General features: G+C 41.2%; 4 protein-coding genes across 10 annotated transcripts; 2 read left to right on the top strand and 2 right to left on the bottom strand.

Moving 5' to 3' along the window:
- Positions 1-136: 136 nt before the first annotated feature.
- On the top strand, positions 137-3236 carry LOC135934091 (uncharacterized). Its single transcript, XM_065475609.1, has 4 exons — positions 137-2386; positions 2444-2528; positions 2589-2731; positions 2790-3236. Exons 1-4 carry the CDS (start codon positions 2282-2284, stop codon positions 3153-3155), a joined length of 699 nt encoding a protein of 232 aa, XP_065331681.1. The 5' UTR covers positions 137-2281; the 3' UTR covers positions 3156-3236.
- Positions 3237-3279: 43 nt separating this feature from the next.
- Positions 3280-4685, bottom strand: LOC135934090 (uncharacterized). The gene is made up of 5 exons (XM_065475608.1): positions 4455-4685; positions 4318-4402; positions 3785-3933; positions 3683-3724; positions 3280-3623 (listed from the first exon to the last, which is right to left on the bottom strand). The coding sequence occupies exons 1-5, from the start codon at positions 4641-4643 to the stop codon at positions 3309-3311; spliced, it is 780 nt and encodes a 259-aa protein (XP_065331680.1). The 5' UTR covers positions 4644-4685; the 3' UTR covers positions 3280-3308.
- A 69-nt stretch (positions 4686-4754) lies between these two features.
- Rich (Guanine nucleotide exchange factor subunit Rich) lies at positions 4755-14297 on the bottom strand. 4 transcript variants are annotated; one of them, XM_065475604.1, is made up of 23 exons: positions 14041-14297; positions 13874-13981; positions 13461-13613; positions 13194-13371; positions 13003-13136; positions 12838-12929; positions 11925-12300; positions 11564-11776; positions 11310-11510; positions 11093-11249; positions 10614-10840; positions 10183-10399; positions 9969-10078; positions 9785-9916; positions 9389-9628; positions 9124-9238; positions 8086-8705; positions 7133-7442; positions 6904-7069; positions 6662-6850; positions 6060-6187; positions 5221-5286; positions 4755-5067 (listed from the first exon to the last, which is right to left on the bottom strand). In XM_065475604.1, exons 1-22 carry the CDS (start codon positions 14176-14178, stop codon positions 5228-5230), a joined length of 4263 nt encoding a protein of 1420 aa, XP_065331676.1. In that variant the 5' UTR covers positions 14179-14297; the 3' UTR covers positions 4755-5067; positions 5221-5227. The 4 variants fall into 4 exon arrangements, with proteins under 4 accessions (XP_065331676.1, XP_065331675.1, XP_065331673.1 ...); XM_065475603.1 differs by having other exon boundaries at positions 4755-5286; XM_065475601.1 differs by having other exon boundaries at positions 4755-6187.
- Positions 14298-15968: 1671 nt separating this feature from the next.
- Positions 15969-17212, top strand: LOC135934092 (uncharacterized). 4 transcript variants are annotated; one of them, XM_065475613.1, is made up of 6 exons: positions 15969-16092; positions 16149-16614; positions 16682-16717; positions 16766-16807; positions 16862-16909; positions 16989-17212. In XM_065475613.1, exons 2-6 carry the CDS (start codon positions 16228-16230, stop codon positions 17070-17072), a joined length of 597 nt encoding a protein of 198 aa, XP_065331685.1. In that variant the 5' UTR covers positions 15969-16092; positions 16149-16227; the 3' UTR covers positions 17073-17212. The 4 variants fall into 4 exon arrangements, with proteins under 4 accessions (XP_065331685.1, XP_065331684.1, XP_065331683.1 ...); XM_065475612.1 differs by having other exon boundaries at positions 16963-17212; XM_065475611.1 differs by having other exon boundaries at positions 16960-17212.
- The last annotated feature ends 9358 nt before the right edge of the window (positions 17213-26570 follow it).

Genomic DNA, 26570 nt, shown 5'->3' with positions numbered 1-26570 from the left:
TTTTGTTTTCTCGTATACCTTTGCGTGTCTATTGCAGCGCGTGTATCTCGGCAGAGTGACTCTTCTGCTTTTTCAATTTCTGCATGAATAGCTTGTGTTTCTTGCCGTGTGTGTCTGGTGATATCTCGAGATTTGCGTGAGCCACCTGTGATTCAGGTCAGGGCCTAGGATTGCTTCCGCCTGCCAAGATGATTCCGTTGAGCCCAGAAATCAAATTTTCCATATTTTCAGAGCTTGGCTTCTATCCTATTTGTACGTTTTGTACCTCTTTCCGATTGCTTCACGAAGGTGGTTCCGCGCAAATCGTTTCTAAGAATAAATTGCGCATGCCGTAGGTGTTTGTTATATAATCGACTCTGTGATTTTATTGAACAAAAAAGAGCTCTTAAATGAAACACTTTAGAAGCGTATAATAAATAATTATATATATCGTAGTGCATGCTGGTATTTGCATGGTAAATTAAGTAAATTTGAAATGCTTAATGATTGAACTGTTAAAACAATTATATTCCTACAACTCAATTCTTGTCAGGGTATATCATTAAAAAGCGTGGTAACAACTCTATATCTTATGATGAAATGTGCAGTAGCGTGCGAAAATATTGAACCTGCAACTTCCCTCTTTTCTTTCCGATAATTTTTCACTGGAAACACAGATCTGCGACTGTGATAAATTATGGTTTAGAAATTTCCTCTGGCTTTGATCAATTCGCATTCCTGATTAAAACTTATCACAATAATTGTGTATTTGTATACAGCAGTAAAAAAGCAATGCTTTGATAAATCGTCACGCCATTCGGGAATTGACTTTAATTTTAAATGTTCGGTCCCACCGCAAGATTTGGAAAGGAATAAAAATAATACTGAAGAAGACAAATCACTGCTTAAAATGTCTAATAGTTGATTTATTGCTCAGGGTTATTATTGTCTTCATCTATTACGTTAAGATGCAAGCACCAAAGTTATTATTTTTATGAATCGATGATAATTTATGTATTGCGGACGAAATTGTTATGCAGAAAAATGCGAACGTTGCTTTGTGCGCAAAAAAATGTTCGTGCATATGTTTAAAGCACAAAGTGACGATGATGCAAAAACCAAAAGCATGTTCGTGAATTAAACTAAATATATTAATCTTGAGTGTGTCGGGAGCCTTCAATTTTTGCCAAAGTGACGAAGAACCGCGATTACATTCGAATTTTTGAAAACCGTGTGTGCAGTAAGGAATTTTTGTAAAAGATACGACTGTGATTGCAGTTCCCTTTGCATTAAAAATATTCTCATTAAATGCCAAAACGCGCATCCGCCTCACATAATATAGATATTCAAAATCACGGATAAAAGGTAAAATCTTTTCACAAAACGGGGTACAAATTTCGTGTAAACGCAAGAGACATAATTACACTACTACTCGACGTAAGCGACAAATTTGTGTGAGATTTATCAGAGGTAATTAACTAAAGCGAGCAAGACCAATGGTTTTAATTTGACTTTTACTCGCTCTCGTACAAAGCTATATTATTATGCTGATGTTTGTGCCGAATAAAATGGATCGTAGCAGACGTTCAATAATTTGTAAGTTGACATGAAAAAAGGGGATCACAATCATATTCTTCTCGCGAAGAAAAATTCGTTTGGCAGCCGATCACGCACACTTGATCATTGTGAATTTTGTTGTAAAATTTAATGACGTTTTTATATCTGCTTGATTTGCTCCTAGCAAAAAATGCTCACTGCCCCTGAAAAAACTTTGTTCTTGCTGAACCCTATTGTTGCTTAAGACTCGACGAGTTTAATTTGCATAATATGAGGTTCTCAGCGCAGAAAGAACAAAATTGTTTGCTGCCTTTGTAGTTAAATGTATGTGACTTGGATATGAGTGTTTTGTAATCCACGCGTTAGGAAAGAGTGTAACAAAAATTATTCCTGTCGAAAATTTGCATGGAGAAAATTCAATAAAACCGGAGTGGTAGAATACATTCTGCGTTTAGCTTTTCCTACTCGTACTAAAAATAAATTAAAAAAATTCGCAAGGTAATTTTGGCCGGGAATGTAAGTAATTTATCTTGATTTTTCCTAGAGCCACAAAAATTTCTAGGTCTATATTTCATAGCAGTATCAACATTATTGAAAAATGTAAACAATTCAAACAAAATCTCACTATCAGACCAAGAATATTTAGTTTAATTTTGTTAATATTAATATAGCTCTCTATTGTTGCACACTTAAGAGGAAATACATTAAATCTTGCAGTTGTTGCAAGCAGAAATTCGCGGAGGAAATGAATGAAGAGCTGATAGAAAAGAAGCGTGCCGACGGCATGCGGCTGCTGATTGAGTCGAACCTCGAAGAATTGACTAGTCTCTGTGAGATCATAGCAACCGAGGTGAATTGTTTTATTTTCATGCGTTGAAATCTCTTCAAACCCCTATATCATACTCAGGTGATCAGGGTGAAACCTGGAGAAAACTGCTATTGGTTCATCTACCGCATTCTCCAAGGCATGATCAAAGCTGAAGATGCTCTAAGTAAAGCGACTGTTGTTGTCTCCTTGTTATGGCACCTAAATTACCTCAATGTCAATTTAGGGGTCTGCTCCTTGCTTGATGATCAAGACGTGAAATTTGAAGGTAGCGAATGGGACGGGCCAAACTACAAAATCAAGCCTCATATTCTTGACTATTATATAAAGGAGAGCTTGGATCACTACTTTAGAAACGGACTGAAACAAGTAAAATATTTTACCAGTCTATTGTCTAAATAATAAAGAATTAAATAATGCTCTTCAGCCCGCCGTCCCTACGGTTCCTGGATGCGACGGCTGTCAAGACCCTGAAACCAAAATCTGTCCGCCAGCAATGCTCGAGCATCATCGTTCCCACACCATTGGCGACATTTCAGAGTTTTCTTCTGGCACTGAGAACCGTCGGGTCGAGCGCCAGCAATCGTGGCACGTGCTGCAGTTCCCTGAAATGCTAATGCCGCTGCAGAAACCAGCCACAAATGACAACGAGGGGAGCCCAGAGGAGACCGAAGTAATAGGCGAATTGCAGCAGGACCTGCTTGTCACTGACGTTGAGCCGAACAGCCCTGACAACGAGGACCATGAGGCCCTATCAAGTCCTTGCGCGCCTCCGACATCTCCGAGAGTTTAAGAGGGGGAAACCCTTTACCTCATTAAATATTTTTATTTGATATTTATGTTTATTTCAAAAATTTTCCATTTGTTTTGTATCAAATGTGGAGATAAAATTATTTTCAGCTAAAAACGCATTTAAAAAAAACATACGTCTTTTTTTATTTGAAATTTATGAAATTAATCCTTCCTCCTGCTCCTCACTCTCCGGTGATTTAATTATTTGAGGGTTGGGAGCTGCGTTCAGCATGTCCACGCTTTTGGTCATCGTTTCCGGCTTGAATCCCGTCCCGATTATCACAAGTCCTTTGTTGTCGTCATCTATCACGGAGAGACTAGATTTTGGCATTGCCTCGGACTTTCGTCTCTTTTGAGTCTGATTGTGAGGTCCGCACCAAGTGTCACGCCTGCATGTTTCTGAAATTGGCTCCTTATTCTCGTAGTAATTGGAGATCTGACTAATTGTATGACGCCTGAATGGCAGGCTCTATAAAAATTGCAAGAAAAAGTCAAAATATTTAAAAAAGCTGGGAAGTCAAAGCATACAGCACAAGGTTCTTCAGCAGCAGCCTCTCCTTCGGCTGGTAGCTATAACGAATGGCCCAAAATTTAAAGATTTAAAATGGCATTAAATTACGAGCTTAATACTTGTTCAAAATCTGCAACTGAAGATACAGATTGGAAATAGGCTGCCAAATTATCAATCTGATAAAACTCCTGCACCCTCCTTGAGCGATTCTGCAAGTCGTCAAAAGCCTCGGTCTCATTTGCATACTCATCTAATTTAGGGAATATCTCTGAGAACAACAGATGCGAGTCAACACAGTCGAAAACAAAATTTTATAAGAGCGCGCATGTTCACCTAACATAGCATTTTTCAATTTTTTTTTCAGTCCCCTTCTTTCGAGATATGCTACCCCCTGATAGCAAACAACTCAAATTTCAGGCATTCTAATAACCAACAAGTGCGAGTCCGACTGCAGAAGTGCAGAGAGCAATTCGAAAGGAATCGTAAAGTGCTATGCAAGTCAAATTGTAGGAGCAAAAAATAATCCCGCACTCAAGCCATGACCTACATCGCTCATATTTTCACATAACAAGAAAGCATGCGCGCTCACAATGCGATTATCTCGGCATGTATCACATTTAAAACATTAAAATTGATAGGCTTTTCCACAGACCTTGGATTTTGTCAGCAAGTACCATTTTCTGCATAACGCGGAACAAGTCCCAGTATTTGGTGGTATGCCACTCTTTGCAGGTGTCCTACGAAAAAAAATCATGACCAACGATACACGCTCATCCAAAATTCACCAACCAAAGTTGCCTTAGCAACCAGAACCAAGTCGTCGAGTTCACTTTCAACCACTTGCATCATGCCCTCGAGTCGTTCCCTCATTTCGCACTCAAATTGCACGGGCACTACGAAACGAGCGCGCTTCTCCTCATTTGCAGAAAGCCTCGCTTCTTTTCTGACTTCCTCCACCGTTGCTTCATCCGATTCCATTTTGAAAATGCGGTATTTCAACAATCGAGACAGCCAATAATTGGTGCAAACAAACAAACAAAAAAAGTATGATAGCTAGGGGTCACATTTTTCAAGAAAAAAGGGCGTACGTGGTTTCTATGCAAAAATATGGTTTATTTTTCCATTGAATGAGTTTGCATGGATAAATCGTGTTTTCACATCGAAAATCGGGATTTAGTGAAATTGTGAGCATTTTTTACAAAACTTGAACAACATGAACATTTAAATCTGGTTAGAAGGTTAGCAACATTTTTATAGCAAACAACATGCGGTGAGGCAAGCTGGAATAATAATACCATTGACTTGTACACTTGCTTGCTTCACCGAAATATTGACTTACAATCTAAATATCGTGTAATAGTTACCGTCGTAAATTCAAGTGGGCCGTCTTTAATATATTGCACTGGAAATAAATTACTATTTTAATAAGAGATATCCAATCAATATGTGGAACACAGAGAAAACACAAAACTGATTGTGAGCGACAGAGAAAAGACGCAAGCTTTGAGTGAGACGAATGAGAATGATAGGAATATTAATTAAAAAATTGTCTTACTGGAAACTCAGAAGGTAAACCGTCTCAAAGACAAGACACCCAAGAATTTGCGAATATTGCTCTCATCTGAAAATTTAAATCACTCTTTGAACATGTCCATCCTAGATTTATTGACTAACAGTAATAATTATCATAACATTGTTTTTCGAGGAACTAAATGAATGAAAACTACGTCAGACGCTCAATCGAAAATTTGAGAGATGAGAAAGCGCCAAGCAAAACAATATCAACCAGGAATAAGTTAAGAGAGCGTACAAATAATGTGTTTCCCTGCAACAGTGCAGAAATCAAGTCAACTTTTGGCACAGCGAAACCGATTTGTTTTGTACTCAGGCTGCGTTAAAATCTGTTCTATAAACGGTTTAAAGAGGATGCATGCCATTCATTTAACAGGTAGGGAATTGACCAAATAGGTAAAAGAAGTCAAATTTCACTAGCTTTTGGATCTGTGAATCAATTGACATTATTGAGAGCTCAAAATTGACATTGTCCGAGTAAATTTTGTTATTTACACTGAATAATCCTATGGTCAGCATTGAATTCCCACGGCACACATCCTCAATAAAAGCACAGCGTCTACGAGATGACGCACCCGCCCTCCTCGACCACCTCTCCGGTGTTCGAGTCAGGGTGCTCGGCGTGCTGCAGTGCCTCCTCCGCGGTCTCCTCCTCCAGCGAGTCAAGGCTGGAGCCGTTCGGGGACACGGAGGAGGAGGACGGCGCTGACACGAGCCTCAGCTTGCCCAGTGTCGGCTTGACCGGCTGCGCGGCCATCAGGCTCTCTGAATGCGGTGACGCGGATGGCGCCGCGACCGTAGTTTTGTTCAAAAGGTTCGTACCTGCGGTGGGGACGACGATAGCCGGGGTGGCGACGTTCTCGGCGCTCACCCTTGGTGCGCTGCTGAGGATCTTGCTCAGCACCTGGATCTGATTTTGGATCGCCATCATGAAACCCCGGTAGCCATAACTGAAAATAAATAAGGCCAACTTTAATCAAAGGAAAGGCATGACACAAATTTTCCAAACAATTAGAACAGAGAATTTATTTAAAATTCACTTTGCGGAAAAATTATATGGTAAATGTGCATGGGTTGTATTTCAAGCAAAATGTTAACAGGTCTTCAAAGAAAACAATGTTCCTAAAATCAACACTACCATGAAAAGAAATAAAAATAGTGTGTGGATATATAATTAAGCAGCATGCACCCACCAAACAGAAAATTATACAAGTATAAATTGTTTGTCATCTACTGAAAACAAAAACTGTGCTTTATAAGGTGAAGGGAAGTTATTTATACCAGAAAAAACGTCGGTACGCTTAAAATTAATTCCAACTAAAGCCCTCAAAAATATTTTACATTCAAGCGTTTACGCTGATTGTTTGACTACTTTAAGACAGTTAAGATGACTAATTCTACGCAAGAGTAAACAAATTTTATACCACTGAGTGTTGCTCCAGGACATCAGAGCCTCAAGTCCATCTTTCAAACGTCTGACGACCTCGATGGACTGGTCGGCGGTCCGGGCCGCAAAGATGGTGCGCAGCACGGCCATGGCGTCTCGTAGCAGAATCGACAGCACAAGTGCCCACTCAAGGCAGCCAGCTTCAACGAACAGCTGCAGCAGGTACCTGAGACACTCGGAAGTTAAGACTAAATTCAACTTGGATCTTTAGAGTTGTACCTCAACTGCACCTCCTCCCTTGCTGGGACTCTGCCGGATGAGTGGTCCTGAGCAAAGTGTTCCCCTTCTGGAGTGGTCGCCCAGCCAGGACTTTGCACTTGTTCGTCAACGTTGTCTCTTTCCTCTCCCATGTAGGACGAGCTCTCCTCACTCAAAAAGCTGCCACCTGAAACAAGATTAAAAGAAAATGTTACTAAAGGGAAATATGAGAACCAAACCAAAAACTGACCCTGTCCGCGGTGTGGTTGCAATCTCGCCTCGACGGTGTGCATGCTCGAGTCGGTGGACACGTTCTGACCCCATGACGGCGGAATGGGGTTGGTGCTGGTGTTGCTGATGTAGCCAGAGTCGTGCACGCGGCCATGATTGCCCTTGAGGATGTCGAGCGTCAACAGCTTCAGTCGATCCTCCACGCTGGGCGACGCGGGGAACGAGCGACCCGACGAGCCTGAGCCGGACGTCTTCCTCGTCGTCGCTTGAGACGGAAGCGGAGGGTACCCCTGCGTAGAAAATTTCCTTGCAATTGGTCGCTTTTTTGTCTGAATTATCAGAAACGGATTGGATAAATATGAAATGTAATCAACAGCAAATAAAAATTTCAAAAATGTATCTGGTTATTTTGTTATTTCAACCAACTAGGTTTTAAATAATCATTAATTCAAGAACATTATTAGCAAGCTACGTTTTAATCAATGAATCCTTTCTTCAATGATAGAAAGGTGAACATTTTAGTCAAGTTAGCGTGATATGAAGGTCTATGCAAGAGAGGTTTTTAAAGGATTTAACATGTTAATTCAATTAAAATCGGCTTGTGAAGTCAGTTTTCATCCAATAATGGTTATTTTAAATTAATTAATATATATGAATATCTGAGTGACCTAGCTCCATTTTTGCCATTTGAAATTTGGACAGACTTTTTCGCAATAAATTTTTATTTATAATACTTTAAAGTAATTAATTTTTTCGGAAAGCGCAAGAACGTTTTTATGAATATTAAAAACACAGTTTTCAGCTTAAAAGCAGTTATTATCTCTCCTAAAATGCTTGAAACATACTCTTGAGATTTTCGAAGTTATGTAATGTTCTTATTTAACAGGATGTGCCAAAAATTATATGGCAATGTCAGCCTAGGAGATGCTCCATTCCATTATGGTAGAAGCAATTTCAAAGTTTAAATTTTACCTGGAAGTTGATAGCACCGGCCGGGTAGGGCCAGCTGAAATCTTGGTGCAGGTGTCGCAGCGTCTCGACAAAGTCATCGACGCGAGCCGCCTGGTGCCGCTCAGACGAGAGCCATGTGACGAGATGGAAGTCAAGGTGTGCGGCAAACTGGCCGAGATCGCGCAGCCGTTTGTCGGTGAGCAGGCGGCACGCGTGCCGCTGCAGGATGGTGTCAATGAAGAAATCTTCGGCAGCTGCGCTGCTCGACGTGCTGTCACGACGGCCAGACGGCGCCGACTTCTTCCGCGTGCGCGACGTCCCGGGGCCGCCGCTGCCGGCGACGCCACTGGCCGTGTTGTGGTTGCTGGCCTCGCCAACACTGCTGCTCGAGCGCAACAGCACCTCCGTTTTCTTCGGGTGCGGCGAGCCAGTGCCAGGATTCGAGTTGCTCGTTGCGTCAGGCACCTTGGCCGTGTTTACCGCCGCCGCCGTCGCGCTGTACGTGCGGCTTCGCGCCACTTGCAGCGTACCCAGCACCAGCGACAGGTCCTCCTCGTGAGGGCTCACTGGCGGAGACTGCGCCATCCCGTACTTGCTTGCCGCCAGCATCGGCTGTCGAGGCAACTCTACGTCGTTGGGATCTGCGTGACAACAGCCATTATTATAGCTATATGATCATGTTTACTCCAATGAAAAAAATTAAAGTGCTAAGCGGTTTGATTTGAATTAATTTAAAAAACTTGGCTATTATCTCCTGGCTGATGCTAGGAAAATAAACATGCAAGACCAACATGTTCCAAAAATCCTATTTTATAATGTCATATAGTTTTTTCCACAAAAATGGCCAATTTAAAAAAATGCACCTATGCAATCTGATCTCAGAAATTCAGAACTGTTGATTTCTTCATGAATTTCTCTCTTTGACTCTTTATTATAAAATAATGGCATCAAATGGAAGGTATATAACAGACCAAAATCCACGAGATTTTATTTTCTAGTTTTCATTCTGCCAGATTTAGCAATATATAAACGGTAACTATATTTGACTCAATACTTTACCGATAGCACGAAGGAATCTAACGAGATCCTTGGCCAGCTCCCACTTGTTGTGCTGCAGCGCAGTGTCCAGCAAAAGAGTCGCATACTGCCGACTGACCACACTCGGCTCCAAATTCTGTCAATTAAATTTATTAACCATTTGTCAGAATTATGTAAATAATTTCAAATTTAGAAAAAAGTATTTAAATCATACGTTCAGGCGTTTATGATTCTAGAAACAAGGTTAAAGTGAGTTATAAGATAAAGGTCATGATGGAGTACAAACCTGCAGGATTAAGAGGTAGGAGGCAGCAGTCTCTAGTTGCTCCTTCTGCAGGCAGTGCTGGAACAGCTCCTTCGGCTTACCAGCCGCTGAGAATAGGTAGGGCCAGAGGGCGACCTCAGTCTTGCGCGCACACTGCACAACCGTCTGCAGGTAGACCGGGAACTCCCGGATGAACGCGACTACACTGGGCAACAGCGCGTCTGGAATGGGTCCCTTGCTGGTCGCCTCCTCCTCCAGCACCTTTTGGCACAAAAAATAAATATCCGCGATGCAGAAATATTGAAAGTGCGCTGAACCACTAAACAGCCACACTTTCCCTCATTCTATTCTGGTTCAAATAACCTCTGAATTGTTTGGTGTTCACATTCAGGCTAAAACGAGTGATTTTGAACCTACCTCGTGCAGCAAAAGCTCCAGTGCGTGTGGAAAATAGGGCAGGTTTGTGCACGATCTAGCGATTTCCCAAGCGTGGGAGCCAAGGTTCCTTCGAATCAGCTGCCGCAAGATTTGGTGCAGATAGACTTGACTCTGTTTTCAGCAAGTTAGCACGGGAATGGAAAAATTGAAGACTTTCACGCACCGTTCTTTGAATCAGGCAGAATGGAAGAGAAAAGTACGACGAAGAATCAGAGCTGTATAGCACCGTGTCATTTTCAGCACCGAGTATTATAGCATCTTCAAACAGTATGGCTGCAAGATATCAGAATAAGTCAATGCATACCTACAGTTGGCAATTAATAATTTTGCAGGAAATTATCCCCACACTATCAATGCTATTTTCGAACTAAATTTACCGAGAGGATATATCCTAAGTTGGAACGGGAGCATTATCCTTTTGTTCATAAAAGTGTGGGCTTTGTCACCGTCTCTGGGGAAAAGAGGCAGCCACACTCGCATGCCGTGAGCTCCGCAATAAAGCCACAGAGCCTCAGTCAGGTGGGGCTTGTCACGCTTGCTTTTCATCGGCATCCACACGCTTTCGACGCAGGACGCCAATACAGTCGGTGTGCACTGAAATTAAAGAAAATTGCACAAGACATAATGAAAAAAGTGGCTCGAAGTGTGTGCAAGAGAAAATTTTTCCTTTTCATAAAAATTTGCCATAGCATGATTGTTCTCTTTTCAATCCCTTTAATCGCACAAAGAGATACAAAGAAACAGCAAAATAAACTCAACATTGGACAGGAAAAATCCAACGGTAAATTATCAAAGATGGTTAACAAACCAGGGTAGTGCTGCTGTTCTCTCCTTCAGGGGAGGCGCAGACCTGCTGCACGAGCAGCAGCCGGCCGCTGACATTGACAATCAAACTCTCAGCCTGCTCCCGCTTGTTGCCAACGCAGCTCTCTGTGCGCAGGCACGTCAACGTGATGGACACAACGCAGGCTGGATGCACACACAGAGCGTTGATGTCGATGGCCTGCAGGTGGACCAGGTCGACGTTGTTTGAACCTTTGAAACAAAAGTTAGTAGCTTGACACTAGCAAAAATGAATGAGTGAATGAATGCGATTTTGTTAGGACTTGACTGGAAGGTTTTAATTTTCTCCCAAATCAAAGCAATAAAATTTTAGCATGTTTCCAGGATTGAAGCAAAGATTAGATCTTTCAATTGCAAAATCATAAAAGAGCAAATTCCAATGCAAAAGGAGTTTTGGTAGATAAAAAATTGATATTTCACAAGAGGCATGAGATTAAGCATTACCTTGTTGCATCACTAGACTGTAGATGGTAATCAAACTGTCAGAGCAGAAAGTGACGAGCCGGTCTCGAAACGAATTCAAAATCAGCACTTGCGCATCGGCCTTTTCAATCTTGGCAAAGTTGTCTGCCAGCCGAGTCTCTTTAGGGTAAATTCGGATCTGCAAGAGGCGAAATTAACTGAAGTCTAAAAATGTATTAAAAGACAACACAACACTCACTTCATCTCGGCTTTGGACGAGGTTGTAGCAGCCTAAAATAATGTATGAATGCCACCAGAGGATGCCTCCGGTTACGACAAAATCCTTCTCCTGCGTCTCGTTTCCAAATAGCTTCCACTTCCGGTGCAACAGCGAGTAGTGAGCAAACCCTGTTCTACCGGCGATTGCCACGTTTTGACCCTCAGCGTCGACGGCAGAATACTGAAATCAAGACACCAATCAGGACCAATCACAGGCGAGACTTTAGTAATTACTCTGATCGGCCAGTTAGTGGACGAATATGTGTGTGGAATGGTGACCACGACCCACTGCTTGCTAGCCGTGAAGGCAGCTGAGTCAGGCGCCGACTGCGGCGACGCGTCGACGGACACAGGTGAGACACTTGGCTTATACGCCTTGGCCCGCGAGTCACCCAGGTGCACTAGCAGCCGATCGTCGCCTTGCAAATGCACTTGCCCGTGCTGACTCTGCAAATCAGGGGAATTAAATCACTGCATAAGCACCTCGATAAACGTAGCCTTAAATTTTGTAGAAAAAGGAAACTTATCAGAGCTTTGCTAATTAACAAAAAATATTTTTTTCTGCATTTTGACGTGTGTCAGTGTCAGGGCTCACCATGCAAGGGTTGACGGTCTGCGGGCTCTTGACCATGTCCATCTGGAGGAGACGGTTTTGCGGCTCGGCTTTCTCGACCATCCACAACTGATAGCCCTCGGAGGCCCAGTCCATTGAGGAGACGCGCATCCTGGACATGGGCGCATTGAGGCCGTGGTCCCACGCCAGGGAACACATGAGCAGCGAGCCGAACGTGCTCCACAGTGAGATGCCGCCACCCTGCCAGGCAACAGCCAGCGCGCAGCCATCTGGAGTCCATCGCATGCATGTTACTGCGCCCGGCGCCCCGGGGAAGTCTTTGCTCGAAAGCACCACCTGGTGGCTCACCTCTAGCCCACCAGTCACCTCGTCCACGCAGTACACAATGCACTGCGAACTAAAAATGCACTCCGTCAGGCTCGAGAGAGTTGGTTTATAATCCAAAATATTTTCTGTAATTTTGCTATTAAGGCTTGTGGCATTCCATATAAGTGATGTCAGAAATTGAAAAAAAAACAGCTTTCTCTCAATCATTAGGCAACACTATAGTATCCTTTTTATCATGGCATGAAGCAAGAAGTGATGATGATAATAAATGGAAAAATATCTTTAAATTCTTTTAAAAGTCAATATCTACTACGTTCTTTAAAAATTGTTGACAGAAAACTCAAACAATAAAAAACCAAGAAATTGAAATATTGCTGATCAGTCAGATGTGTTGCCTTTCATAATTTGTAATAAACGCAGCAGCGTGAAAAGCAATCAACAATAAAAAAGATGGCTCTGAATTAATGAAAAAAACTCGCTTGCTTCCAACTCGCGCGCTTCCCAACACAACAAAGTTTTAAGCAAGATTTGTTGCCTTTTCTAATTTGTAATAAATTGTACAGGGACGGAAATAAAATATGAAATTTCAAGGATGAAATTGACTCACTTTTTACGGCCAAACGCGATCAGTCTGTGCTTGTGGTTGAGAGCGGCACAAGTTGCATCTTCAAGACCCTGTGCCCAAATTCCTTGTACTTGCTGCAAAATCAAAGAATTTTATCAGCAAGAACATAGATTATTTTTTAAAATCATTAAATAAATGGATACATACGTTTGGATCAAACTGCAAGGAGTAAGCGGTCAAGAAAGCCGCCCTACCATCATTCAGGACGGCAGCGAACCCACCAACCAGTGGCGAGTATTCGATTTCGGAAATAAAGGTAATATCGTCAGTGATCGGCTCAGCTAGAAGAGCAACAATTTCAGCACACAATCTTAAAACCCCCATTGTTAAATATCTACCCTTTGAAACCTGTTGGTCAATGCAGAAGGGCACTCTACGCAGGTCAAGGCAATAGTCCCTGTTCATGGAACCGTCCCACCTGTACCTGAGGACGTGGCCCTTAGTCGTCGACACCATCAGCTCGTCACGAATGCAAACGATGCTGGCGATACCAGCGCTCACATCCACTGCGAAGTCCTGTGAATATTTCAAATTCGTATTTAATGCAATGGAATGTCAAGCAAAAACTTGCAGCCAAAGCGTGAACATACTAGCCGCGGACTCACAGGCGTAAGCATAAGGGCGGGTATAACCTCTTTGACATAAAGCTCGGCACTCTCCCTGCGCAGGTTGGGACTCGGCGAGTCCTGCTGCTCGTACAAACCCTTGAAATCGGACGACACGGACAACCCATAGAACAAAAGGTGGCCCTTGGACGTCTGGAAACAAGCCTCGTCATTAGAAAATAAATATATATCCAAATTATGCTCTATGTTTAGTCCCATATTTACAACCTTTAAAAGTGTAGAAACAAAAACATTATTAATTAAGACCCCACAAGACATGATGATTACTTTCCTAATATCTACAAATAAAATTTAATTTTGCTTCATAGTGAGCCTTAATGTCCACTTCTCAGCATTGTATAAGGCATCCGTGAAGAGTAAAAATTATAATCCCTTTATGAAAGAAATCTTACAGCGACAACCAGCATACTCGAGTCGGGCCTCCACTGCACCAGCAGGTTCGAGCCCACTTGCTCCACATTGTGGGCATCGCGTCGGTGTGTCACGATGGGCAGGCAGGGCTGAGAACAAGGGTTGACTTTCTTGTAAAATAGGGCAAATAATAATAATTTTCTTCTACCGTGCAAAACCAAATGGAGAGGCTGTCGTCTGACAGGACGGCGTAGAGCAGCTTGTCCCGGTTGTTGACCACTTGCCGGATCGAAAGCAGCCGCCGGGGCAGTTTGAGCACCCGCGGCCAGCCCACGGGGTAGTACATGGCGGCCTCAGGGGCCCTGCTACGTCCACCAAGGGCTAGTCCAGGCCGATGACCGACGTGTAAACAATTCTAACTGCAAATTCACATGCCCTGCCCACTTCGTCATCTGTTAAGGGACAAGACCAGCGCTCCCAACCTTGCGGCCAACTGTTGAACTATACACCTCACTGAAGTTGTGACCGTGCGGCGGGAAGGACGAATGAGCGAAAACCTGTAATGAGGGAAAAATAAATAAAAATAAACTTAATTTTGGAAAACATACATTTATTTACGAACATTAATCAATCCAATGAGTAATTATTATCGGCTGGTGCTTTTTGTTTAACTTATAATCGAAGCATAATTATTATACAAGTAGGTAAAAAAGGTGGTTTTGTTTCTTCACAAAAAAAAACAGAGTGTCAAAAAATATATACAATGAAACAAATCAAATAATCGAAATCTAGTTCAAGGATAGAAGCCACGTTTTGATTCTTTTGCTCCTCACAATTTCATTTTTTCCTCTGAGGTTTTTTTAGTTCGTCAAGAAGCAAGTTCTATATTATTATAACAATACTTTATTACCACTTTAAACAACTACGCAATATTAATAGAGGTCTGAGAGCAAAGTATACACTTGAAGTATTAACTAAACCATCCATTGTGTTTTGTTCTATAATAGGATTAACAGTTTTAAACCATTTTAGTTCCAGATTGGTCGCTTACACTTTCTTTTTGTCAGAAGGTAAATACAATGGATTAACGACACTAAGATTAACATAATTTTGAGCTATTTTTTAGAATTATGTTTCGATGCATTATACAATACTAATTGCAAATATTTCGGACCAAATAGAATAAAAATAATTTTTAATTGAATTGAACGACGGCCCAAGCTCATGTTCCTTTATCTCGTAAACCAGCCGGTGGCAACAGAGCTGCCTTGAGAAACTGATTCCGGTCAAAGTAAAAATCACCAACTCTCTTCTTTCGGCCCCAAACATATAAAAATGGATTTATTTAAAAAAAAAACAAATACTAATGAGCATGGGGTGCAAGTACCACAGTGACAATCCGCACAGCATCCTAGACGAGGATCCAGCAGCCGCGGTGGCCTGTACCAAATAAGAAAAAACGTGTTTGACTTTCGCTTTTTGAAAGTGTGGAACGATATTATGCAATCCGCACTGAAAGACTGTTCGGTGGCACGGTATTTCCTCCCTCTGCCAGATTTTAAGTGAGTTTTAGTGTTGTCCCTTGCTTTGTACTGATGCTCAAGATTAAAGGCAAAAAATGAAAAGGAAATGGTCACAAAAAACAATTAATGTTAAGTCAACCATGAAATGTGCAGCACAGTTAATTCATAAAAGTTAATTAAAAAAATGAAGAGCGCCTGATTAACTGTTTGCACAGGGCTGCAAATTTTGGCGCATCATAAAGTCCTTCAAAATTAGTGGAAAGTTGGAACTCTATCATAAGCGGTTTTAGGTGTGAAATGTTGCATAATAAGAACAATAAATAATCGTGAATATGTGTTGATATGATACGGAAGCAAATCAATTAAAAGGCTGTCAAAATTCCCCATAAATAAAATACAATAAATGCGTTGGTGTTTCACGAATATCAACTTGTTGAAAGAAAAAAAAGACTTGCTCTCTCCTATCTTAATATTTTAATTATAGAGGAAGCGCTTTTTTGTTATCAATTTTTTCCGACAAATTTCTTGCCGATGGAAGTGCGCTGTCACTTTTTAAAACATATAGTTCCTTTTGTGCGACTCGTGATTGGTGTCGCGAACTGATAACAAAAATATCAAGCCACGCAGCATTTCCCTCGAAAGGTTGACGTGTTTCGTGCAGACAACATAAAATGAGGAAAAATTTCCGCGAAATTCACACTTGAATTGCGACCATGAAACGAAAATATTCGCTCCTGGTAGCAGCGCGCACTTTTAGACCGATTTTATATTCCCTAACAAAATTTGCTTTCAGTTAGTTGGGACTCTGTTGGGCTTGTCCCTTGGCCTTCCAGCCAACACCCATAATAAGAAGGCAAAATTTACGATGCAGGATGAAGCTGTGGAAGATTCTGGAGACAAGGGCAAGCAGTTCTGGGGCGTTGAACCTGGTCTGCCACCACCTGGAGGATTCCCAGGTCAAGGTGGACCAGCAGGAGGTTTTCCAGGTCCTGATGGCTTCCAACCAGGAGGCTTTCCAGGTGGACAACCAGGAGGCTTTCCAGGTGGACAACCAGGAGGCTTTCCAGGAGGACAACCAGGGGGCTTTCCAGGTGGACAACCAGGAGGCTTCCCAGGAGGACAACCTGGAGGCTTTCCAGGAGGACCACCAGGAGGTTTTCCAGGAGGACCACCAGGAGGTTTTCCAGGAGGACAACCAGGAGGCTTTCCAGGTGGACAGCCAGGATTTTTTCCGGGTGAACAGCAAGGAGGCTATCCAGGTTAACGGAATACAAATTAAACATGCAATTCAACTTTTTCAAATATCTTGGGATTTTGCTCTTTAAGGTGGACAATTTGGTGCGCCTGGAGGACAATATCCAGGTAAATAACAAGGTATTATTTATTTATTTTTACCAATTTTCTTCACAGGTGGCCCAGGGGGCGGCTTTCCTCCCGGAGGCTATCAACCTGGTATATATCGGTTTAAAGTATCACTTGTGTTACGAATTGACTTTTGCTTTGCAGGCTTCGGACAATATCCTGGCGGTGGTGGCTTTTTTCCTGGTGGCGGTGGTGAGAGTAAAATCCATATATTTATACTTTAAATTTTATGTCAGGCGCAGCAGGAAACCCTGCTGGATTCCCTCAGCAGCCAGGCGCAGGCGTCCCTTTCCATCCATTTGGTAGAGAGGAAAAGCAGAAACAGAAACAGCGGAGATCAACTCACAAGAATTGAATATCTTCTGAGTACAATGATCATGATTGGTACAAAAAGTGCTAAGCTGCTTGCACATTGAATTAAATTTTGTAGTTTTAATGCGTTTGAAAATTATTAGAATTGTGAGGAAGAATAAATAAATTCATTCTTTAGACTAGTATGTTGTTGTTTTTTTAATGTGATTTGAGCGGAAAAACTGATTGAATAGCTATTTGAGTCTCAACCACTGACTTTTCCAAACAACAGGAAAAGTTTGTCACGCAATTGTGACATTGAGCGGCGAGGGGAGATTGTGCGGACGCGCGCCCGCATGCGGTCAAACTCGCATTAAACGCGCGCGGACACAACACAGCAGCAGTGCAAGATCAAAGAGACCAAAACCTATTTCAAATGGCTCGCGAATGCGACTGCAAAAGTGGTGTGACGCCCGATGTAATAATATGCTGGCTGGCTGCGCTTCTATTTGCATAAAAAGCTGTCAATATTTGAGCAGGCAACGCGTTCCTTTGTTCAACTGCGCGAGAGAAATATAAAGGAACTGGAATTCCGAGCCGAGAGCAGTGGCAGGCGCGCGCGTATGCAAAACAGGGGCCAGAGAGAAGTATAAAAGCGAGGAGAGATTCACGGATCGAGATAAAGGCGATCGTTGAAAGATAAGATGGGAGATAAGTATAACTCTTGCGAGAGCATGCAACCAGATCTGCAAGCGGAGGCAAGTCAGTAATCGTTTCTGGAAATCAGGAGTATGCAAAAAAGTTGACGGTGCTCTCCTTTTAATTGGCATAATTGGTTCTAATTAATGTTTGTTTTATGAGAAAGCTCGAATCCACGATACGAGTCTTAAATTTTATTCCTCTGAAAGGAGAACAGATTTCTCTGGCAAATTTCGAGCACCTGTTCCGTATCTGTGTCTTGCAGATATACATCTCTCTTTTTATTGCACGCAATAATTTTTAGACGAAATTTTGCTCCCATGATACGTATTACGGCGCCGGCGAGTGGCGCCGCGGTGGCTGTTGGAATGCGTCGAGACTGACGCCGTCCCACTAAATGTGTCAACTCATTTACGCCAAGCTGGCCCAAGGGGGTCGTTGCGAGGCGCTCTCAGCCCTATTTATTGGCCTGTCAATTATAATTGCGCGACGAGCAGCACGTACGCGCAGAGGCATTGTTTGCAGCCGATGATTGGGTGCGTAACGCCGAGATAATGTGAGTTCGCTGCCGCACGCCTAAATAAATCAGCAAACAGCTGTTAACGTTAATTGGAATCACTGTACTTGTGGCCCAAGGGCGTGAAATATAACTATAATGCTTGACACAACTTCTGATTTAATTTCGTAAAAGCAATCGCATTTTTTCATTTTGTTTTGCCGGCAGTAAAAATAGGCAACCCGCGGAGCTGGCAAGTTGCGCAGGTTGCGACGCTCCAGGCTTTTAGCGATAATTCCCCTTCATATTCCATCCACGCTCGGCGAAACATTTTAAATTCAATAACCAACATTGTTCCACCCCACTCGCATCAATATAGTAGTGAAAGGAAAATTGAAATAATATAAAATTCGAAGTAAATGTCCTGCCTGACAGCATCGAGACCACACACGCGCGCGCTCGTCGCTTCGGCCGCGCGGTGAGAAGTGAGTAAAATTAAATTTTATAGCGAGAGCTGCAATCGCAGCGAAACCACTTTTCGCGCCGTAAATCGTGAACGCCATAGCTGCTATGGTGCACATAAAATGCACTCCAGGCACAGAGGCGTCTGGCAAAAACGTCGCCTTCATAAAGAAACTTCTCCTGCATGTATATTTTAAAATGTGTAAATGCACCGCCGGCAGAGGAATGTGTCAACTCTGGCGTTAAGTCATTTGCCACCCGTGGAAATTTTTACCGTAGCAAAAGATGCGAGATGAGATGTTTTCAACTTTCAGAGGAGAGCAATTTCCGCTGCACTTTGAATGCAATTATTACCTGTGTCGTTACTGTAAAAGAGTTGCCTAAGGAGTGAGGATCTAAAGTAAGGTGGCATAAGAAATGAGGAAGATTTCCACAAAATAATCCTTTAAACACATATATTCCCTATAAAGAGCGTGTATTTCAGGATGCCAAAAATGATAATGGTTTATTTTTTGCAAAGCTTTTCGTATCAATGAACATTTTTCCAAATGAGATGTTCCATGAAAGTTCATTAAATGAAGAAATACAAATAATAATCCTTCAGATGGATGAATCAATCACAAAAACCTACAGTAATTGTTCTGTTCTTACCTCTTGTTACAAACTGTCTCTGACACACTGGTTGCATAAGTCACTGCATGCGTCATAGAACAGTAAATTCACTCATATTGTCAGTGTTGCTGTCGACTTACGCGTGGAGTGGATTTGGATGGGGCATAGGATTAATTTAATATTTCAGGTGCGCATACAGAACAAGAGAGCTGCTAAATAGTGGTGCTGGAGCGGAGCGAGAGGCGGGATTAAATTATTAATCATGATCGTCGGTGTAATGTTGTGTTCTCTTCATTGCCACCGCAGCAGCGGCCGCGTGTTATGTGCTGTAAAGAGAGTGATGAAAATTATTGCCCTGCATTCAGTACCGCTGTGTGTTTATTGCGTACACGAACGCCAGCAGGAGCTTGGGCGACTTCTGTGCTGCAAAATGTATGAGAGTTTGCACCAGTGGAAAAAATGAAAAAGTTGGAGTTTATGGCACCTCACGCTGATCGGGAGCCAGTTTTTCTGCTGGCATTTTTTAATCTACTTTTTCCGCCATTCTAGTGCAATCGACATGCACGCATCATGAACTGCAGCATGCAAACTACAATAAAATAAAATTAATGGAAAAAAATTTAATATTCTAAAAGGCCCTTTTAAATCAAGCAAGATATTTGACCTCGTAGGTTTTCATCAAGATATGAAAGCATATATTAAAGCTCATGCCTTAATTTGAATCTACACTTCAAAAATAAATTGAAAAAGCATCGCTATATGCATGCTGCATGGTGAGTTCCTATAAATAATTAAAAATAAATTTTCAAAACTTGTCCTTGTCTGTGGCAAAATTAAAATTGGCAAGGAGATTGACAGCTGGCATTATACTAGAATTTATCTGTACATAGCGTATACGGAGTCGAGATCCTATTCCTTTTTTTCATTTTTGCTTCAGAATATTGGTTTTGTTTGTTAATATATTGCTTTTATGCACCATTTGTTAGAAAATCGCAGTGATTTTTAATTTGAATTCAATTTTTCAGAAGAAAAGTTTGCTTGCTTTTCAAGCGGCGAGCACTGTCTCCTTATTGGAAATCGAAATCATGATTTAATTCACCAGAAGGGAAATTTAGCTCATAATTCGCAAACCATCGAATAGATCGCGACGGGGATCGAAAACAAGCGTAAAAATTACTGACAAACCGTTAAATTTTTCTACAAATTTGGCAAATGCTGAAATTTAACTGTTCCTCAGTCTACATTTCATTATTGCACATTGTAGAGATAAACTGTTGCTAAATTTCACAAACAATGAACTCAATAAACAACTTACTATAGAAAATAAGGCAAAATGTTCTTAATTTTGGACCTCAAAACTATACTTTAAGAACAATCTAGCACTGCTTCAGGTTGCCAAAGAAAAAACGAGCAGTGAACGTTACATCATTTCTTGTTGTCTTGTCTTTTAAACTATTTTTCTGTCTAACAAAGGTTCCATTCACATCAAAATCATCATTTTCCTATAATTTATTAATTTTCAGACCATACGCACACCCTATCCAACTTTTAATGTTGTTACTGTCTATTATGCGAAATTATCAGGTTGCTACAAGTCTGTTGCAGTTGGTGAGCAGCACTTGAGGTCACCGCGAGCGTCTCCGCCTCGTCCGGTGTAATTTTCATTATAAACTAAACGAGTAAAAATATCCTTGAAAATAATTTGCGACGAAACTTGATATACAATCGTGTTGAATAAATTAAGCGTGCGCGCGCGGAGCTAGTTGTTGAGCAGAGGGAGGCGAAGAGGACCACAAACACACACACACACATTTATTTTTTTTCGCTAAATTTGCCACAGGTGTTATGAGATGCGCGCGTGATTTACACTGACTGAAAAGGCGGAGTTTGCATATAAATTCGCAGCGGTCCGTGTTATTGGCTGGGCGTCGCTCGCTCATTATGCATGAGTATCGATCTCTCCGGCTTGCTTGTAACGAGAATATGATCATCTCTCGCTCTCTGGCTCTGGCTTTGAAGAAATATTTGCACAATGACTTGTCCGTGTCCGTCTCTTCGCGCAGCTGCTCCTTTCCGCCGCCGCCACATTATTATTTGTTCACATATCACATTCTCTATACGTATTACGCGATGTGAAGTTTCTTTTCGATGCCAGCCTTCGATTCTCCGCCAGCACTTTTGCGTTCCATTGGATAACCTGAATGGAATTTATGAGGCAGCACACCGAGGCTTAACACGCTTACATCTCAGACTAACAAGCTGATCGGAACATTTTAGGCTTGCAATGGAGCGTCCTTTAATTAAAAGTACATCATATTTATCACGTCTATGGAGGAATTATAAATTGGTGAACATGTTTTGTCTTATTGCAACACATAATTTAAATCTAATCTGCTAGCTTCATTTAAATTTGTCGTTGCAAACTCACTTATCTGTTTGAAGTTCTATTAAATTGCTTTTGAAGGAAAATTGGCTCTCTAGATTAATTAATTTTAAAGCAAAATTATTGAACAAAAGGCAAAATGGGACGATAGTATTTTAAATCAGTTATCTGACTCATATTTATTTATTTATTCTCGAATCAGTTATTGGCTACATGTCACAGAAACAGATGTAGTAAAAAAGTGTGGAGTGGAAAGTTAAAATTCCATGAAAATTCGAATAATTATGTACACAAATGAAGTAAATTACTCTAGATAACAGAACGTCTGACTAAACAGCCTATAAACTGAAGTTGTTAAAATTCGTTACTATAAAAAATATGCTCGATAAAATAAAAAAGACACCACCTGCCACTTTAATCATGAAATTAGGACGAAAATGATAGTGCGGGAAAGTAAGAAAAGCCGGCAATTTGGAAGGAAGGAAAAAGTGGCGATGTTTGGGCGTGCAGGCGGACCGAGGCGGAACAAATGGATTTTGAGGAAGCTGCTTTCGGGTGACTGGCAACGACTCTCTTATTCTTCATTATCCACACTTGTCCGCAGCGCGCGATGATTAATAAATATTTGATTAAATTCGGCGTGTCGAATGGCCAGTTTACAAAACACACGCCGCGCGTCTTCACCTCTTAGGTGCGCAGCAAGAAAGGAGGAGAGTGCGTGCACGACCGGCCGACCGCATCTCTTTCTCTCTTCAGGATTCATAAAGGGCAATACACTCTCTTCTCCCGTCAGCTCTCAGGGCGAGAATAAACCAATTACTAAGGTTGCCAACCTAACCTTCGTATCAGGTCATTTGCAAAATGATGTGAAGAAGCAATTTGAAATTTGAGAAAGGAATTAGAGATATTTGATCTGCAATTTTAAATTTTATTTGAATGTGATTATTATTTGTTATGTTGTTGGGTTCATGTAAAGGTGACGTAACCGCCGGGTTTCGTGAAAAATTGCAGTACACGTCCCGAAAAATCAGGGTGAAATCTGATAAGCAGGCCCGTCGGAATTCTCAATATATCATGAATAGTTATCTCGAGTTGCAGTAAAGCTAGAACTACAAACTAATGAGAAGACCAGAAAATTTCATATTAGCAAAACCTTCTTTTGAAAATCGAATTCGAGTAATTTTTTTTAGATTATTTTTCAAATTCAATTTTTCATTAGAAAGCCCCCTGGATTTTTACGAAGCATGGGGCAAAATGTTACCTTAAGTGTATTTAGTATACCTGGGAATGTTTTGGGATGAATAAAAATTTCAGTATATATGAAGGGCCAAAGGTATACAATTTTTCAGCTGAGACTGGAGAAAAAATTGAACGATCGGTTGATTTTTACCCTCGAAACATGTTTTGGATATATAGTCTCTGAGGTCAAACAAGACTATCAGAATAAGTAAGAAATCAATCCCTGCCTCGAGGATAGATATAATTAATTTTCCATTTTAACTACGCCTGATGATGGGCTCTGTATTGGTTTGATCTGCGAGATTGGCACACCGTGTACGTTGGAACGGACAAGTCAAATATTTTAGAATATTTGCAATTTAACTCTTCGGACGCTGCCAGTGTGCTCCGGAAACGCCCTGATGTACCCATAATCTTGTCACTGAGTAACCGTATGGTGCTCTAAGGGTCAAATGAGGGTCGGAATGATACATAATCTGAAAGCTCTTAACTTGGCTGTTCCAACGGTGGGAAAATTTCGCAGATAAAACCAATACAGAGCCCGTCAGGTTTCGTTGAAGTGGCTATATATGAGAATTAAATTAAGTTAATAAGATTTAGATATTTTTGAATCTTAAACTAGAGATATAAATTCAATTTTAAATAGCATCCGATACATCCAGTAATTCTGACTGATTGTCTTTTTTAACGGTCCTTTAAAATGCCTCAAACTTCACGCTAAGAAAAATATTACAAAATATACACTTTTTAATTCAAATATGCTGACACATATATAAATAATGTAAAATAATAAAATTGTATGGATTTCACACACTGTCCGTCAGGTGATTGAGCCGATGTTGCAACCTTTAGAAATACAATAAAATGTTCAAGCGCGCGAGCAGCATCCCAAAGAGTCACTTTGCGGTCGGTTTTCTCATCTTTTCTCGTTCTCTAGCAGGAGATGTAAATTATTCTCCTTTTGCCGCCCCTTTTCTTCCAAGTTCCCTCAGCCGACATTACTTTGATTTGTGGGAATAATTTCACTTGCCGCTCGCGCAGAGGTGGAGGAGCTCAGATTGTGTTTATACTTTTATCCTTATCTTGGTGGAAAACAATTCGAGTTTTAGGCCAAATTTACTTTTTCTCGGAACTTGTTCATCTTTGCCTTGTTCGCAGATTTGATACTGTGGGAACCCGCGCACTTGACGGGGGCCTCTGTTTGAGATTTGCTGACGAATAATGCAGCGCGGCTTCTTTTATTTAATGGGCAAAATGAGATTCTCTTCTGGGAAACGAGCAGATTGACAGAATCATTAGGCAGGTGGAATTGTTAATGGGATATGCGTTCTTCACTGCGGGAGATATTGGAAAATACCCAAAAGGATGCTTGTTTTCTGACAAATCCCTACAAATATATTCTGCTAGTTGTGAGATTAAACGCCGATTATTTTCTGTGCCCTGACCACGCTCAAAGTTAAGTATTTGCAAAAGTCATTTTTTTGTTTAATTATTCCTGCCTTACTTCTAAGCTCATGATCCTTTTCTTGGTATTTTTCTGGACTGATCCCATTGAGGTTCGTTATGTTATTCGTTCGCGATGTTGCTAAGACGCAAGCTTCTGCAAGTTACTCGCATCTTGGAGGAGATAAATATTAATTCCTTAAAAATTTATTCGGTTTGATTTAAATTGGAAATCAACAGGGCATGAGAAGCTGAGAGTATCTTCATATCGTGTCTTTCTGATTTTGATTTATGTAGACCAATTTTATGGAGGGAAAAGTCACGTGCTTCATTATTGTATCAATTTTGTAAACTTATAATGACGATCAGCTCTCTTCTCTTGCGTTTGGTGAAGCGGAGGGCAGCGGATAATTCGTTCGTCGGCCATCATTAATTTTCATCAAATTTTGAGAGTCGTTCTCGTAGTGGTCGTCTGCTCCTCTCGTCACACAACCCCGTAATTTCAACCGCAACACAGATTATGATTATTTATTACTCAATTTTGTTGTTGTTCGTTGCTCGCCAGTATGATTATCTCATCTCTCTCTTTTTCACGGCGTGCACTTACTTCCCTTGATTTTTCGGCTTTCCAATATGTATGCATCAATCGGCTGTCCCTTAGGAACAGCAGAAAATGCGTGTAATTAGCAGAACCAAAATGAATTACCGAGATAAAATATTAAGCAGGTGCGCGAGAGAAAAAAGAGAAATCCCACCAAACATTTATCACCACTTGCGAGAGTAATTAAATTAACTCTTATCTCAAACATTAGCATACAGGTAATTAGGGAGTGCGTGTGGCACCCCTCAGGGGTTTAATAACACACCTCGAGAAGCTGACTGAGGCCAGTCTGCGGCACCCAGACGGACAAATAAATAAATAGAGACGCTGGGAACAATGAGTATAAGGAGCTGCACGGGCTTTCGCTAATTGGCGCTAATTAATAGCTGCTAATCAGGGGTTTCTTTGTCTGCACGGTGTCTGGCTGTGTGTTGAAGGAAAAAATCAGGTTTGTGCAAACAGACACAATGCTGGGGGAGTGGGGAAAGCCGAAAAGCTCTTTCCTTTACCTGCGCCTTCGCATCTCATACACCTTGCGTTGAGAAACGCAAAGTCGTAAATTTTGCCAAAATGTTGAGATATGTTAGGCATCTTCAACCTAATTAAACACACGGTTGATGTTAAGTAATCATTTTATATTTTTGTTATGGTACTTATAGTAGAAACATATTTTATGAATGTTATATTAATTTAAAAAAGTCTCAACAGGTTTAAAATTTTTTGTTCACCATTCAGTAACAAGTATTCAACAACGTTTCGAGTTCCAACTTTCAAAAGTCTCATCTTAGAAAATTAAATCAATATTATCACTCTAGATAATTAATCCTACTCTTAATAAACACCAAAGATGAGTTACAAATTGAATCACAAAGAAAAACGACCCATACCATCAAGATTTTTTGCCCTTCATGCATTTTAATCACAAAAATAAAAAAAAACAGTTCATACATCGTTCCAGCCTTCTTCACAATGCGCGCATCTCCTTTTCAGGTTTTGACACACGTCCATTCTGGTGAGGCAGCCATGCAGCTTGAGCGGGGTTCGCTCTGTAATTTAGGTAATTTCGCTGCCGATTTTATCTCCCACGACGGCGGCCGCTCGCTTGTTACGACGATGATATAGTGCTAATTATTATAATTCAAACAAGTCCACAAGTTCACAAGGCACATACTGCCGGCCGAAGCCTTTCTTCTCGTTTCGTGCTGCGGCATTTCGGCGTGAGCGGAATTTCCAGCTTACAGAATATATATACACACGAAATTGGACGCAGAGAGCAAATCAAGTTCCTTTCAGCAAACTGAAAAAGATCCTTTCCTCGTTCCCATAACCATTCCATCGGAATAAGCCTTCCTCTCTGATTTAATACCTAACGCACGGTTAAACTGCTTGCTAAATAATTGTTGCGTGAATTGTTTCAATATCCTGCGTTCCTCTAGAGAATCTGTTCATAGCAAATATGGAATTTTCCTTCCATGTTTAATATTTCGCACTGTTTGCTGACTTTCTGCTACTTGGATCTCTTTACACAAAAATCAAGTTATTCTTCTTATGTTTAAATTTTTTTACAAAAGTTCCCGTTTACATAAAAAATTCTCTCGTAATTTTTATGTAAAAATGCAATAAATAA

The sequence above is a fragment of the Cloeon dipterum genome, chromosome 1, assembly GCF_949628265.1.
Source record: "Cloeon dipterum chromosome 1, ieCloDipt1.1, whole genome shotgun sequence".
NCBI classification, from domain to species: Eukaryota; Metazoa; Arthropoda; class Insecta; order Ephemeroptera; family Baetidae; genus Cloeon; species Cloeon dipterum.
This window is presented reverse-complemented; position numbering and strand designations above follow the sequence as displayed.